Source organism: Acomys russatus, chromosome 25 (genome assembly GCF_903995435.1).
Source record: "Acomys russatus chromosome 25, mAcoRus1.1, whole genome shotgun sequence".
Taxonomy (NCBI): Eukaryota; Metazoa; Chordata; class Mammalia; order Rodentia; family Muridae; genus Acomys; species Acomys russatus.
Genome location: NC_067161.1, coordinates 49,926,707 through 49,939,296, shown reverse-complemented (window position 1 = coordinate 49,939,296; position 12,590 = coordinate 49,926,707). Strand labels below are relative to the sequence as shown.

Sequence of the window (12,590 nt, the reverse complement as noted above, 5' to 3'; positions counted from 1 at the left end):
AGGGGCCAGCGCGGGGGTGGGGAGGGGTGTGTGTGAGCGTGAGTGAGGAGAGGGGCCAGCGCGGGGGTGCGGAGGGGTGTGTGTGAGCGTGAGTGAGGAGAGGGGCCAGCGCAGGGGTGGGGAGGGCTGTGTGTGAGCGTGAGTGAGGAGAGGGGCCAGCACGGGGGTGGGGAGGGGTGTGTGTGTGAGCGTGAGTGAGGAGAGGGCCAGCGCAGGGGTGGGGAGGGCTGTGTGTGAGCGGAGTGAGTGAGAGAGGGGCCAGTGCGGGGGTGGGGAGGGGTGTGTGTGTGAGCGTGAGTGAGGAGAGGGGCCAGCGCGGGGGTGGGGAGGGGTGTGTGTGTGAGCGTGAGGAGAGGGGCCAGCGCAGGGGTGGGGAGGGCTGTGTGTGTGTGAGCGTGAGTGAGGAGAGGGGCCAGCGCGGGGGTGGGGAGGGGTGTGTGTGAGCGTGAGTGAGGAGAGGGGCCAGCGCGGATGGTGGGGAGGGCTGTGTGTGAGCGTGAGTGAGGAGAGGGGGCCAGCGCGGAGGTGGGGAGGGGTTGTGTGTGTGAGCGTGAGTGAGGAGAGGGGCCAGCGGGCGGGGTGGGGAGGGGGTGTGTGGGTGAGGTTTTTGCGTGAGGAGAGGGGCCAGCGCGGGGGTGGAGGCTGTGTGTGTGTGAGCGTGAGTGAGGAGAGGGGCCACGCGTGGGGTGGGAGGGGGTGTGTGTGAGGTGTGAGTGAGAGAGGGGGGCCAGCGCGCGGGGGTGCGGAGGGGGTGTGTGTGAGCGTGAGTGAGGAGGGGGGCCAGCCGGGGGTGGGGAGGGCTGTGTGTGAGAGTGATGAGGAGAGGGGCCAGCGCGGGGAGGGTGGGGAGGGGTGTGTGGTGAGCGTGATGGAGAGGGGGCCAGCGCAGGGGTGGGGAGAGCTGTGTGTGAGTGTGAGGAGGGAGGAGAGGGGCCAGCACGGGGGGTGGGGAGGTGTGTGTGAGGGGCGTGAGTGGAGAGAGGGCCAGCGCGGGGTGGGGAGGGTGGTGTGAGGGGCGCGTGAGTGAGGAGAGGGGCCGCGGCGGGGGTGGGAGGGGTGTGTGTGAGGTGTGAATGAGGAGAGGGGCCACGCGCGGGGGTGCGGAGGGGTGTGTGTGAGCGTGAGTGAGGAGAGGGCCAGCGCGGGGGTGGGGAGGGGTGTGTGTGGTGAGCGTGAGTGAGGAGAGGAGGGGCCAGCGCGGGGGTGGGGAGGGGTGTGGTGTGAGCGTGAGTGAGGAGAGGGCCAGCGCGGGGGTGGGGAGGGGTGTGTGTGAGCGTGAGTGAGGAGAGGGGCCAGCACAGGGGGTGCGGAGGGGTGTGTGTGAGCGTGAGTGAGGAGAGGGGCCAGCGCGGGGGTGGGGAGGGGTGTGTGGTGTGAGCGTGAATGAGGAGAGGGGCCAGGCGGGGGTGGGGAGGGGTGGTGTGTGAGCGTGAGTGAGGAGAGGGCCAGCGCGGGGGTGGGGAGGGGTGTGTGTGAGCGTGAGTGAGGAGAGGGGCCAGCACGGGGGTGCGGAGGGGTGTGTGTGAGCGTGAGTGAGGAGAGGGGCCAGCGCGGGGGTGGGGAGGGGTGTGTGTGTGAGCGTGAGTGAGGAGAGGGGCCAGCGCGGGGGTGCGGAGGGGTGTGTGTGAGCGTGAGTGCATGAATAGATCCACATGCCTGACCGCCTCTGAGCTGAAAGTCTAGACTAGGAATTATGAATTAAATAGAGCAAGGGCTAGTAGTGTAGCTCACAGGCAGAAGACCTGCCTTGTATGCACAGGGCAGGAAGAAAAGAAAAGGAAGGGAGGGAGGGAGGGAGGGAGGGAGGGAGGGAGGGAGGGAGGCTGAACAAGCAAGAGGAGTCTTCCTATAGCTCCTTGTTTATCTGTACTTTCAAAACATACCTAATGTTTATGTGTGTGCATGTGTATGTGTGTGTGTGTGTGCATGTGTGTGTATGTGTGTGCATGTGTATGTGTGTGTGTGTGTGCATTTGTGTGTGTATGTGTGTGTGCATGTGTGTGTGCATGTGTGTGTATGTATATATGTGTGTGTGTATGTGTGCATGTGTGTGTATGTGTGTGTGTGCATGTGTGTGTATGTGTGCATGTGTGTGTATGTGTGTGTGTGTGCATGTGTGTGTGTGCATGTGTGTGTATGTGTGTCACACATGTCTTGAATATCATTTCATTTCTAATGAAATTTTTAGAGAATTTCAGTGCTTTATGTTTCTCACAGACCTTTTTGTCCAGTTTTGTTTAAAAACAATTATTGTTGTGGTTTTTTATTTTTATTTTTTGGTTGAGACAGGGCTTCTCTACCGTGTCCCCTGCTGCCTGGACTCTCTTTGTGACCGGGCCTCACCTCACAGCGTCCTTCTGCCTCTGCCTCTAGAGTGCTGGGATTAAAGGTGTGCACCACCACCCCTGGCTTTGTTATGGTTTTTTTCGTTAACTCTTCCCTTACCGTTTTTGGCAATTATTTCAATGAAATGTTACCAGCTTTTGTGTACTGTAGCTGTGTGTACTGTAGCTGTGTGTACTAGCGTGTGTACTGTAGCTGTGTGCACTGTAGCTGTTGTGCACTGTAGCTGTGTGTACTGTAGCTGTGTGTGCTGTAGCTGTGTGTGCTGTAGCTGTGTGTGCTGTAGCTGTGTGTGCTGTAGCTGTGTGTACTGTAGCTGTGTGTGCTGTAGCTGTGTGTACTGTAGCTGTGTGTACTGTAGCTGTGTGTACTGTAGCTGTGTGTACTGTAGCTGTTGTGTACTGTAGCTGTTGTGTACTGTAGCTGTGTGTACTGTAGCTGTGTGTACTGTAGCTGTGTGTACTGTAGCTGTTGTGTACTGTAGCTGTGTGTACTGTAGCTGTTGTGTACTGTAGCTGTGTGTACTGTAGCTGTGTGTACTGTAGCTGTGTGTACTGTAGCTGTGTGTACTGTAGCTGTGTGTACTGTAGCTGTGTGTGCTGTAGCTGTGTGTACTGTAGCTGTGTGTGCTGTAGCTGTGTGTGCTGTAGCTGTGTGTACTGTAGCTGTGTGTACTGTAGCTGTGTGCACTGTAGCTGTTGTGTACTGTAGCTGTGTGTACTGTAGCTGTGTGTACTGTAGCTGTGACTGTAGCTGTGTGACTGTAGCTGTGTGTACTGTAGCTGTGTGTACTGTAGCTGTGTGCACTGTAGCTGTTGTGTACTGTAGCTGTTGTGTACTGTAGCTGTGTGTGCTGTAGCTGTTGTGCACTGTAGCTGTGTGTACTGTAGCTGTGTGTACTGTAGCTGTGTGTACTGTAGCTGTGTGTACTGTAGCTGTTGTGTACTGTAGCTGTGTGTACTGTAGCTGTGTGTACTGTAGCTGTGCTGTAGCTGTTGTGCACTGTAGCTGTGTGTACTGTAGCTGTTGTGTATGTAGCTGTGTGTGCTGTAGCTGTTGTGCACTGTAGCTGTGTGTACTGTAGCTGTGTGTACTGTAGCTGTTGTGTACTGTAGCTGTGTGTGCTGTAGCTGTGTGTGCTGTAGCTGTGTGTACTGTAGCTGTTGTGTACTGTAGCTGTGTGTGCTGTAGCTGTGTGTGCTGTAGCTGTGTGTGCTGTAGCTGTGTGTACTGTAGCTGTTGTGTACTGTAGCTGTGTGTACTGTAGCTGTGTGTACTGTAGCTGTGTGTGCTGTAGCTGTTGTGTACTGTAGCTGTGTGTACTGTAGCTGTTGTGTACTTTAGTTGTTGTGTACTGTAGCTGTTGCGTACTGTAGCTGTTGTGTACTGCAGCGGTTGCGTACTGTAGCTGTTGTGTACAATTCCATGGTAAATCCTGCATTTCACTTTCTCTTCCTCTACTGGTAGATGTTTAGGCAACCCCCAATTTTTTTTGCAGTTATAAATAGGTCACCACATGCCTGTCTCTCTGAATACCCGTGAGTGCTCCTCCAGGACAGACTTGGCATGGCCTGGTGACAGTGTGTCCTTATGACTTAGCCTAGAGGCAGCTCTGAGCAACTGCAGTGATATAAGGAGTCTCAGATTCTTCTAAAGTCCGTGAGTAGGTTGCAGATGACTCGCCACTGGGAGAGCAGCCATGTGGTTTCCCACAGAGAACCAGGTAGGAAGGAGAAGGCAGAAGGGAGGCTCTCTCCTTCTAGGTAATTGCTAAAATAGATCCTTCATCTCCCACAGGTGCGGCTCCTGTAGACCGAGGGGACTAGTCTCAGGCAGTTTAGCACTCCGCACGCCTGACCCGCTTCTCCTCTCTACCCAGGTGAACCCAGCCGACACTGAGAACTATCCCTTTATGGTAGAGATGACATTTGTGTTCAGCATGATCTGGTCTGTGTGCGCCTCCGTGGATGAGGATGGACGCAAGAAGATTGACAGTTACCTTCGAGAAATTGAGGGCACCTTTCCCAATAAGGTCAGCACCCTTAAAGCTAGCTGCCCGAACCTCTTGTTTTCCCAGGACTCGCAGGCCGGCTCTGGTCTGCAGACTCTGCCTGACCTTCCTTCTCGCTGACACCCTCCTCTTTGCCTGTCAGTCTCTGGGCCCGGCCTCGGGTTAGCAAGAGCTGGGGGAAGGTCTGGTGACATACAGCTCACACACTTTTCTTAGGACACGGTATATGAATACTTCGTGAACCCCAAGATGCGGACTTGGACGTCATTTGAGGAGAAGCTCCCCAAGAGCTGGCGCTATCCTCCAAAGTGAGAGCAGAGCCTGGGGTGCGCGCAGGGCTTGGGATGCAGTTGGCAGCAGATATGGCGAGAGTGATGGGACCCCCGAAACCAGGGCAAGCTGTAAAAGGAGTAAGCCGATTCCAGGGACGAGATGCCTGGGTTTAGGAATTTGGTTCTAGAAGATGTGGGACAGGGTCTTCAAGGAGAATGCTACCCTCCCAGGACCCAGAGAGCAGAGCGGCTACTAGACCTTGGTGACGCAGGAGGAAGGAGGAAGAAGTGAGAGCTGACCTGGGGCGGGCCAATGGTCCTGAGACATGGTTCCTTCCTTCCCTAGCGCCCCTTTCTATAAAATCATGGTACCTACTGTTGATACCGTCCGATACAACTACCTAGTGAGCACCCTGGTGGCCCACCAGAACCCTGTCTTACTGGTGGGTCCTGTAGGGACCGGAAAGACCTCCTTAGCCCAGAGCGTCCTCCAGTCCCTGCCGTCCAGCCAGTGGTCAGTGCTCGTCGTCAACATGTCTGCACAGGTATGTCAGGGGACTTGGGCTGCCAGCTCCTTGCCACCCGCTCTCACCTGGCACTCCCCTCTCACCCCATATTTCTCTCAGGGAGCCTCCCATCTCTACTCTGTGCTCTTCCGCCAGACCACATCCAATAACGTGCAGAGCATCATCGAGAGCAGAGTGGAGAAGCGCACCAAGGGTGTGTACGTGCCGTTTGGGGGCAAGAGCATGATCACCTTCATGGATGACCTGAACATGCCCGCCAAGGACGTGTTCGGGTCCCAGCCGCCCCTGGAGCTGATCCGCCTCTGGATTGACTATGGCTTCTGGTACGATCGTTTGAAGCAGAGCATCAAGCACATTCGAGTAAGCATCCTGAGACCGGGCTCCCCCGTGCTCGGCTGGACCCCTGGACCACATCTTACAACCCTCTGTTCCTCCCTGCGTGAGAGGGCACCACTCCGTTCTGAGGACCCCTATATCTGGCTCCCAAGTTGCTGATGCCCACTGTTAATTCTCCGCACCGGGCCTGCCTGTACCTGGTAGCAGAAGAGTCTGGTTTGTTCTTCATGTCACTTTGTTTCCAGAAGCTCCTGCACACCAGCAAACCCCGAGAGCCAGGGCCTAATGGCTTACTCAGCCTCCTCCTTGTCCCGTGGTCACAATCCCCCTCATCTGTGCTTCCACCCACAGCCCCAGGCTCCTCCCTTCTGTTCTCACACTCTTCTCTGCATCCTGAGTGCTAGGATTACAGGCCTGCCCTGCCACGCCCCGCTGACAGGCTCTGTCTATGTGGTTGTCTTGGAACTTATTATGTAGATCAGGCTGGTCTCTTGAACTCACAGAGACCCTCCTGAGTTCAGGTATTTAAGACACGTGCCACAAAGCCAGGCGTGGTGGCACCTGCCTTGAATCCCAGCCTGGTCTACAAAGTGAGTCCAGGACAGCCCAGAGTACAGGAGAAGACCCTGTCTCAAAACAAGCAAACAAACAAACAAACAAAGACGTATGCCACCATGCCCAGCCAGCACGCTATTTTAACACCTGCATGTGATGACCAATGACCAGAAGCATTCAGAGTCCTCTGGCTGTGTCTCACTGTCGCTCACCACGCCCCTTGTGTCCCTCTCCCCCCCCCCACCTTTGTCTTTGCTCTCCAGGACATGTTCCTGATGGCTGCCATGGGCCCTCCAGGGGGCGGACGGACGGTCATCTCCCCGAGGCTGCAGAGTCGTTTCAACATCATCAACATGACCTTCCCCACTGTGAGGCCACAGGGTGGGGGTGGGGACCACCCTAGTCCCTTAGCATGAGGGAGGGACAAGTCCTGCAAGGGCACTAAGCCTGAGCAGAGCTGCCTTCAGGGCACTCTATGACACGTGGACATGGGACCTTTTGCAGGAGCATGTCCCGAGCCAGGACAGCTGCAGGCTTTGCTGGTTTGGCTTCCTGGCTCTGGAATGCGGAGCCTCTGGTCGGCAGGGCCAGAGACTGCCTGGGGCTGAAACAAGCTCAGGGAGGTGGGCCTTACAAAGCTAAGAGCTAAAAACAGTGCCTGGGTTAGGGAGAGGTGAATGCAAACTTAAGGGGACTAAAAGTCACAGCCAAGTAAAACACTGCCAAGAGAAATATTCTTTTTTTTAGTTTAGTTTTGGTTTTTAGAGACAGGGCTTCTCTGTGTAGCCCTGGCTGTTCTGGACGCACTCTGTATACCAGGCTGGCCTCGAACTCACAGAGATGCATCTACCTCTGCCTCCCGAGTGCTGGGATTAAAGACGTGCACTTAATTAAGTATTTTCTTTAAATTGAAATTAGTATCAAGCAGGTAAGTGAGGCTTTCATCCAGCATTACATTCTGAGCCCAATCCCCTGTGAACCTGCAAGGCGGAAGGGGAGAGCCATCTTCCACAAACTGGTCCTGTAATCTCCACACGTGTGCTATGCAGGCATATGCCCAGATATAGATAGATAACGTTAATTTAATTTTTTAATTTCTTAGTTTTTTGGTTTTTGGTTTTCCGAGACAAGATTTCTCTGTGTAACCCTGGCTGTCCTGGACTCGCTTTGTAGACCAGGCTGGCCTTGAACTCACAGAGATCCACCTGCCTCTGCCTCCTGAGTGCTGGGATCAAAGGTGTGCACCACCACACCTCGTTACATTTTTTTATTTTTAAGGATTATATGAAAAACATTTTTCTTAATTTCTTAGTGATTAATTAGTTTAATGCCTCTTCAATTTTCCTCATGATGTGAGCTCTGCATTTGCCTCACACTGATCCTGGCCCTGGATACAGGCCCAGAAACCTTGGAGAGTGAGTGTGAGGCCTCTTTCCAGGAATCCCAGATCATCCGCATATTTGGCACCATGATCAACCAGAAGCTCCAGGACTTTGAGGAGGAGGTGAAGCCCATTGGGAACGTGGTGACGGAGGCCACCTTGGATGTGTACAACACGGTGGTACAGCGCTTCCTGCCCACGCCTGCGAAGATCCATTACCTCTTCAACCTCCGAGACATCTCCAAGGTAAGCACTGCCTTGGCCTCCTCAGAACTGCACCGCAGGGCTGGAGAAGAGCACTGGCTGCTCCTGCAGAGGACCCAGGTTCAGTTCCCAGCACCTACATGTCTGTAACTCCAATTCTCCCACACAGACACATGTAGACACACGCTCATACATATAAAATGAAAATGAATCTTTTTTTTAGCTTGAACATGATTTTTTTATTAATTTATTCAGATTACATCTCAGTTGTCATCCCCTTGCTTGTCTCCTCCCGTTCCTCCCTCCCTCCCTCTTTCACCCTGTTCCCCTCCCCTAGGTCTGTGACAGAAGGGGACCTCCTTCCCCACCATGTGGTCACAACCTATCAAGTCTTGGTAGCCTGCCTATTCTTTCTCTGAGTGCTACCAGGCCTCCCCACCAAGGGGAGGTGGTCAAATATGGAGCAACATATTAGAGTCAGTCCTCGCTCTCCACACAACTGTGGAGAATGTTCTGTCCCTTGGCTAGAAAAACGAACCTTTGAAGAAGAGGAAGAAGAGGGGCAGGAGAGTTGGCTTAGTGGTTAAGAGCACTTGCTCTTGTGAAGGCCTGCGATTTTATTCCCAGCACTCACATGGAGGCTTCCTCAGGTACCAGGCAAACATGATACACAGAGCTACGTGCAGGCAAAGCACCCGTATGAATAAAATAAATCTAAAAAAATAAGGAATAAAAAAAGAATAAGAATTCCATTGCACTGTCTTCAAAAAAAAAAAAAAAAAAAAAAAGAATTCCATTGCAAGGGGCTGAGGAGATAGGTGGGTCAGCCACTGGGATTGCTATTTGTTGTTGAGGCAGAGTCTCACTGTGTAGCCCTAACTGTCCTGGAACTCCCTACATAGACCAGGCTGGCCTTGAACTCACAGTGCTGTGATACATGTGCTTCTGCGTTCTGAGTGTGGGATTAAAGGCACACGCCACCAGCTTGGGGAGTTTCTGCTCTCACTGAGGCTTGAGAAGCTGCGCCCCCCACCCTGCAGCACCCACACACAGCGGCTCACAACCACCAGTAGCTCCAGCTCTGGCCCCTCTTGGCTCCTGCACATATGTCACACACACACAGATGCACCTACACACACATGATTTTGTTGCACAGCGAAGCCTGAAGTCACCCGCTGTGAAGTGTCACGTGCCCTGCTCTCACCTCTGGATGTCTGCAAAGGACCTCTTCTCTCCCTCCGTTCCAGTCACGGCTTCTACTTTCCAGGTTTTCCAGGGCATGCTTAGAGCCAACAAGGACTTCCATGACACCAAGTCCAGCATCACTAGACTCTGGATCCATGAGTGTTTCAGGTGACATGTCTGTGTGTCCTGGCCAGACTGGCTTCCCAGCCCAGCTCCCAGCCCCAGCCTTTACCTCTGGCTTGACTTTCCTCCCGCAACTGTTCCCCAACAGAGTCTTCTCGGACAGACTGGTTGATGCAACCGACATGGAAGCCTTTATGGGCATCTTAAGTGACAAACTCGGCACCTTCTTTGACCTTACATTTCACAATCTCTGTCCCAACAAACGACCACCTATCTTTGGTGAGCCAGGAGCTGTGGCTACTTTGGGCCTTTAGGAGGTTGGGGTTAGGGCACGGTGCTAGTGGCTGCAATGGTCCTCTGGTGAGGACCAGGCACTGGGGATGCTGATACCCTTCTCCTATGGCCTAGGGGACTTCCTGAGGGAGCCCAAGGTCTATGAAGACCTGGTAGACCTGACAGTACTGAAGACGGCCATGGAGACGGCCCTCAATGAGTACAACCTGTCCCCTTCCATTGTGCCAATGCAGCTGGTGCTCTTCCGAGAGGCCATTGAACACAGTGAGTGCTCGCTACGTGGAAGGCCACTCCCAAACCAAGTTCTAGAAGTTGTTTTCCTTTCTGGTCCAACATATTCTTGTGCTAGTGGGGTTTCATTCACTTACTCATTTTTGTTCTTGCTGTGTAGCCCGAGCCGGTTTGGAAATTGCTGCTTAGAGTAAGCTGGCGTTGAACTTGTGGCCCCCCTGCCTCTGCCTCTCCCTGGGGTTGCAGGCTTGCACTGTCATGCCCACCCACAAGAGTGCTAAATGGGCAAGGCGAAGGTTAAATGTTGACCCTCCCACTACCTCTTCCCCCTTACTGTGTGACCCTCTACCTCAGCCCCAGGGGTTTGATCCCCAGCCCAAGGCCTGGAAATTGCTTGGATTTGCTCACCCAGTGTGTTGCTTCTCCCCAGTCACTCGGATCGTGCGGGTAATCGGACAGCCTCGAGGCAACATGCTCCTGGTGGGGATCGGGGGCAGTGGGCGCCAGAGTCTGGCCCGCTTGGCCTCTTCCATCTGCGAGTACAACACCTTCCAGATTGAGGTCACCAAACACTATCGCAAACAGGAGTTCCGAGAAGGTATGGCCGCGCTTCTGAACTGGTAGAGGGCAGAGGTTTTAGACTGAAAGGTGAGCCACTTGAGTTACTGCCACATCAGGTGAGGCGGCACTCCTGGCTTTGGTGGTCTGGGCATAGGACGGCACATGGGAGTGCTTATGGCTGAGGGAGGGTCCTCCAGCACGGAAGACTGGGATGGAGAGTCTGAGGTAAGTAAGCCTTTCCTTTTGTCCCTCACTTGTTTGGCCAGATATCAAGCGCCTGTATCGCCAGGCAGGGGTGGACCTCAAGACCACCTCGTTCCTTTTCGTGGACACCCAGATAGCCGACGAGTCCTTCCTAGAAGACATCAACAACATCCTTAGCTCGGGCGAGGTCCCCAATCTCTACAAGTCCGACGAATTTGAAGAGGTGCAGTTCCCTCAGTACTGAGTTCCTTCGTCGGCTTTCCCACAGACTGCACGTCTGTTTCTGTCACAGCCTCCAGCCACCCAGATCAGCCCCTGTGAGGCTGTTTCTCATCAGCCATCCCCTAGGGGCCTCATTGGGCGGGGCTGCTTTCAATCTCACTCCAGTCTGCCAGCCCGGCCTGCTATGGGGCTGACACTGCTGTGAGCACCTCAGTCCTCTGATTGCGTGCGGCTTCTGTCCAGATCCAGACCCGAATCCTGGACCAGGCCCGAGCTGAGCAGGTACCAGAGTCCTCTGACAGCCTCTTTGCCTACCTCATCGAGCGCGTGCGCAACAACCTGCACATCGTGCTCTGCCTGAGTCCCGTGGGAGACCCCTTCAGGTGACGCTTCCCGTGTGTCCGTGCCCCAAGGGCCTCCCACTGTCTCTCTGTGTCCTTCAGTGTCCTTTGAAAGTGAGTGTGTCCCATGTGACTCCCTGCACAGTTGAGTCACGTTAAGTGCCCAGTGTTCAGCAACAGCCCGCTAGAACAGATCCCCCTTCCCCAGCTTCTGGAAAGCACCTTCCTACGTTCCATCTCTGTGAATTTGGCATTTGATGGCCTTGTACAAGTGGAGTGATGCTATTTTTGTCCTTTTCTGACATGTTTCACTTCTAAATGTCCTCAACGTCCATCCATATTCTAGATGACAGCTTTTTCTTTTTAAAAGTATGAATAGAACTACACAGAATGTATACATCCAAAAAAATTTTTTTTCTTTTTTTGGTTTTTCAAGACCAGGGTCTCTCTCTGTGTTAGCCTTGGCTGCCTTGGACTCACTTTGTAGACCAGGCTGGCCTCAAACTCACAGCGATTCACCTGCCTCTGCCTCCTGAGTGCTGGAATTAAAGGCGTGCGCCACCACGCCCGGCCTCATCCAAAAAATTTTTAAAAATCTTTTCTTGGTATGAGTAGATATTTTAGGGCCATTGAAACTAGAAAAGATGCCAGGCGTGGTGGCGCACGCCTTTAATCCCAGCACTCGGGAGGCAGAGGCAGGTGGATCACTGTGAGTTTGAGGCCAGCCTGGTCTACAGAGTGGATCCAGCACAGCCAAGGTTACACAGAGAAACCCTGTCTCGAAAAACAAAACAACAACAACAAAATAATTAATAAATAAATAAAAAGAAAAGAAAGGAAGAAAGTGGAAGAGGCTGGGTATGGCAGCGCACACCTAGGACCTCAGAACTTAGACAGCAGAAGCAGGAGGATTGCTGCAATTGTGAGACCAGTCTGGGCTACATAACAAGCACCGGGATACCCAGGGCTATGTGGGACACCTTGCCTTAAAAAAAAAAAAAATCAAATCAAAATAAACTTAGGGGCAGGCATGGTGGTGCACGCCTTTAATCCCAGCACTCAGGAAGCAGAGGCAGGTGGATCGCTGTGAGCTCGAGGCCCAGCCTGGTCTACAAAGCGAGTCTAGGACAGCCAAGGCTACACAGAGAGACCCTGTCTCAAAAAACCAACCAACCAACAACAACAATAACAATAAAAACAAAACAAAACAAAAACCAAAATGAACTTAGGAAGCGATCAGAGCATCTGTATGGAAAGGCAAAATGAGTCAGTGTTTTGCTTACTTATCTCAGCCAGGTGCCATGCTGAGCATTCTTCTGTGGTCACCTCACTGAATTCCCAACAGCCTTAGCACATACTGTTAACCCCCTTCTAGAGACGAGGAAACTGATGTTTGAGCATCTTGGATACTTGCTCAAGGTCAACATCTAGAAAATGTGGATATTGGCCTTTTTGACCTGAGACCATTTCTAAATGTTGTGCTGAGCAGTCTGTGAGGAGGTGAATTACAGGAACAGATAGGAGGAGGACAGGGTCCCTAGGTCACCGCAGCGTGGGCGGGTGCACATCAGAAAGCCAAGGGCATCCGTGAGTGGACTTAACACCTCCCACCTTCTCCCTAGGAACTGGATCCGCCAGTACCCAGCCTTAGTGAACTGCACCACCATCAACTGGTTCTCAGAGTGGCCCCGGGAGGCCTTGCTAGAGGTGGCCGAGAAGTATCTCATAGGAGTGGACTTGGGGACACAGGAGAATGTGAGCCTCCCCACCGCACACACCTTAGCCACACCCCCCTTCCCT

General features: G+C 53.4%; 1 protein-coding gene across 1 annotated transcript in view; it reads left to right on the top strand.

Moving 5' to 3' along the window:
* Dnah2 (dynein axonemal heavy chain 2) overlaps window positions 1–12,590 on the top strand; it is a 100,183-nt gene that overhangs the window by 61,754 nt on the left and 25,839 nt on the right. Inside the window, exons 45-57 of the mRNA XM_051167293.1 lie at window positions 4,223–4,375; window positions 4,571–4,662; window positions 4,973–5,171; window positions 5,289–5,513; window positions 6,308–6,412; window positions 7,483–7,671; window positions 8,897–8,982; window positions 9,086–9,216; window positions 9,346–9,495; window positions 9,893–10,060; window positions 10,290–10,450; window positions 10,693–10,832; window positions 12,413–12,545. Of these exons, the coding sequence (XP_051023250.1) occupies window positions 4,223–4,375; window positions 4,571–4,662; window positions 4,973–5,171; window positions 5,289–5,513; window positions 6,308–6,412; window positions 7,483–7,671; window positions 8,897–8,982; window positions 9,086–9,216; window positions 9,346–9,495; window positions 9,893–10,060; window positions 10,290–10,450; window positions 10,693–10,832; window positions 12,413–12,545 (1,932 nt within the window). The remainder of the gene's footprint in view (window positions 1–4,222; window positions 4,376–4,570; window positions 4,663–4,972; window positions 5,172–5,288; window positions 5,514–6,307; window positions 6,413–7,482; window positions 7,672–8,896; window positions 8,983–9,085; window positions 9,217–9,345; window positions 9,496–9,892; window positions 10,061–10,289; window positions 10,451–10,692; window positions 10,833–12,412; window positions 12,546–12,590) is intronic.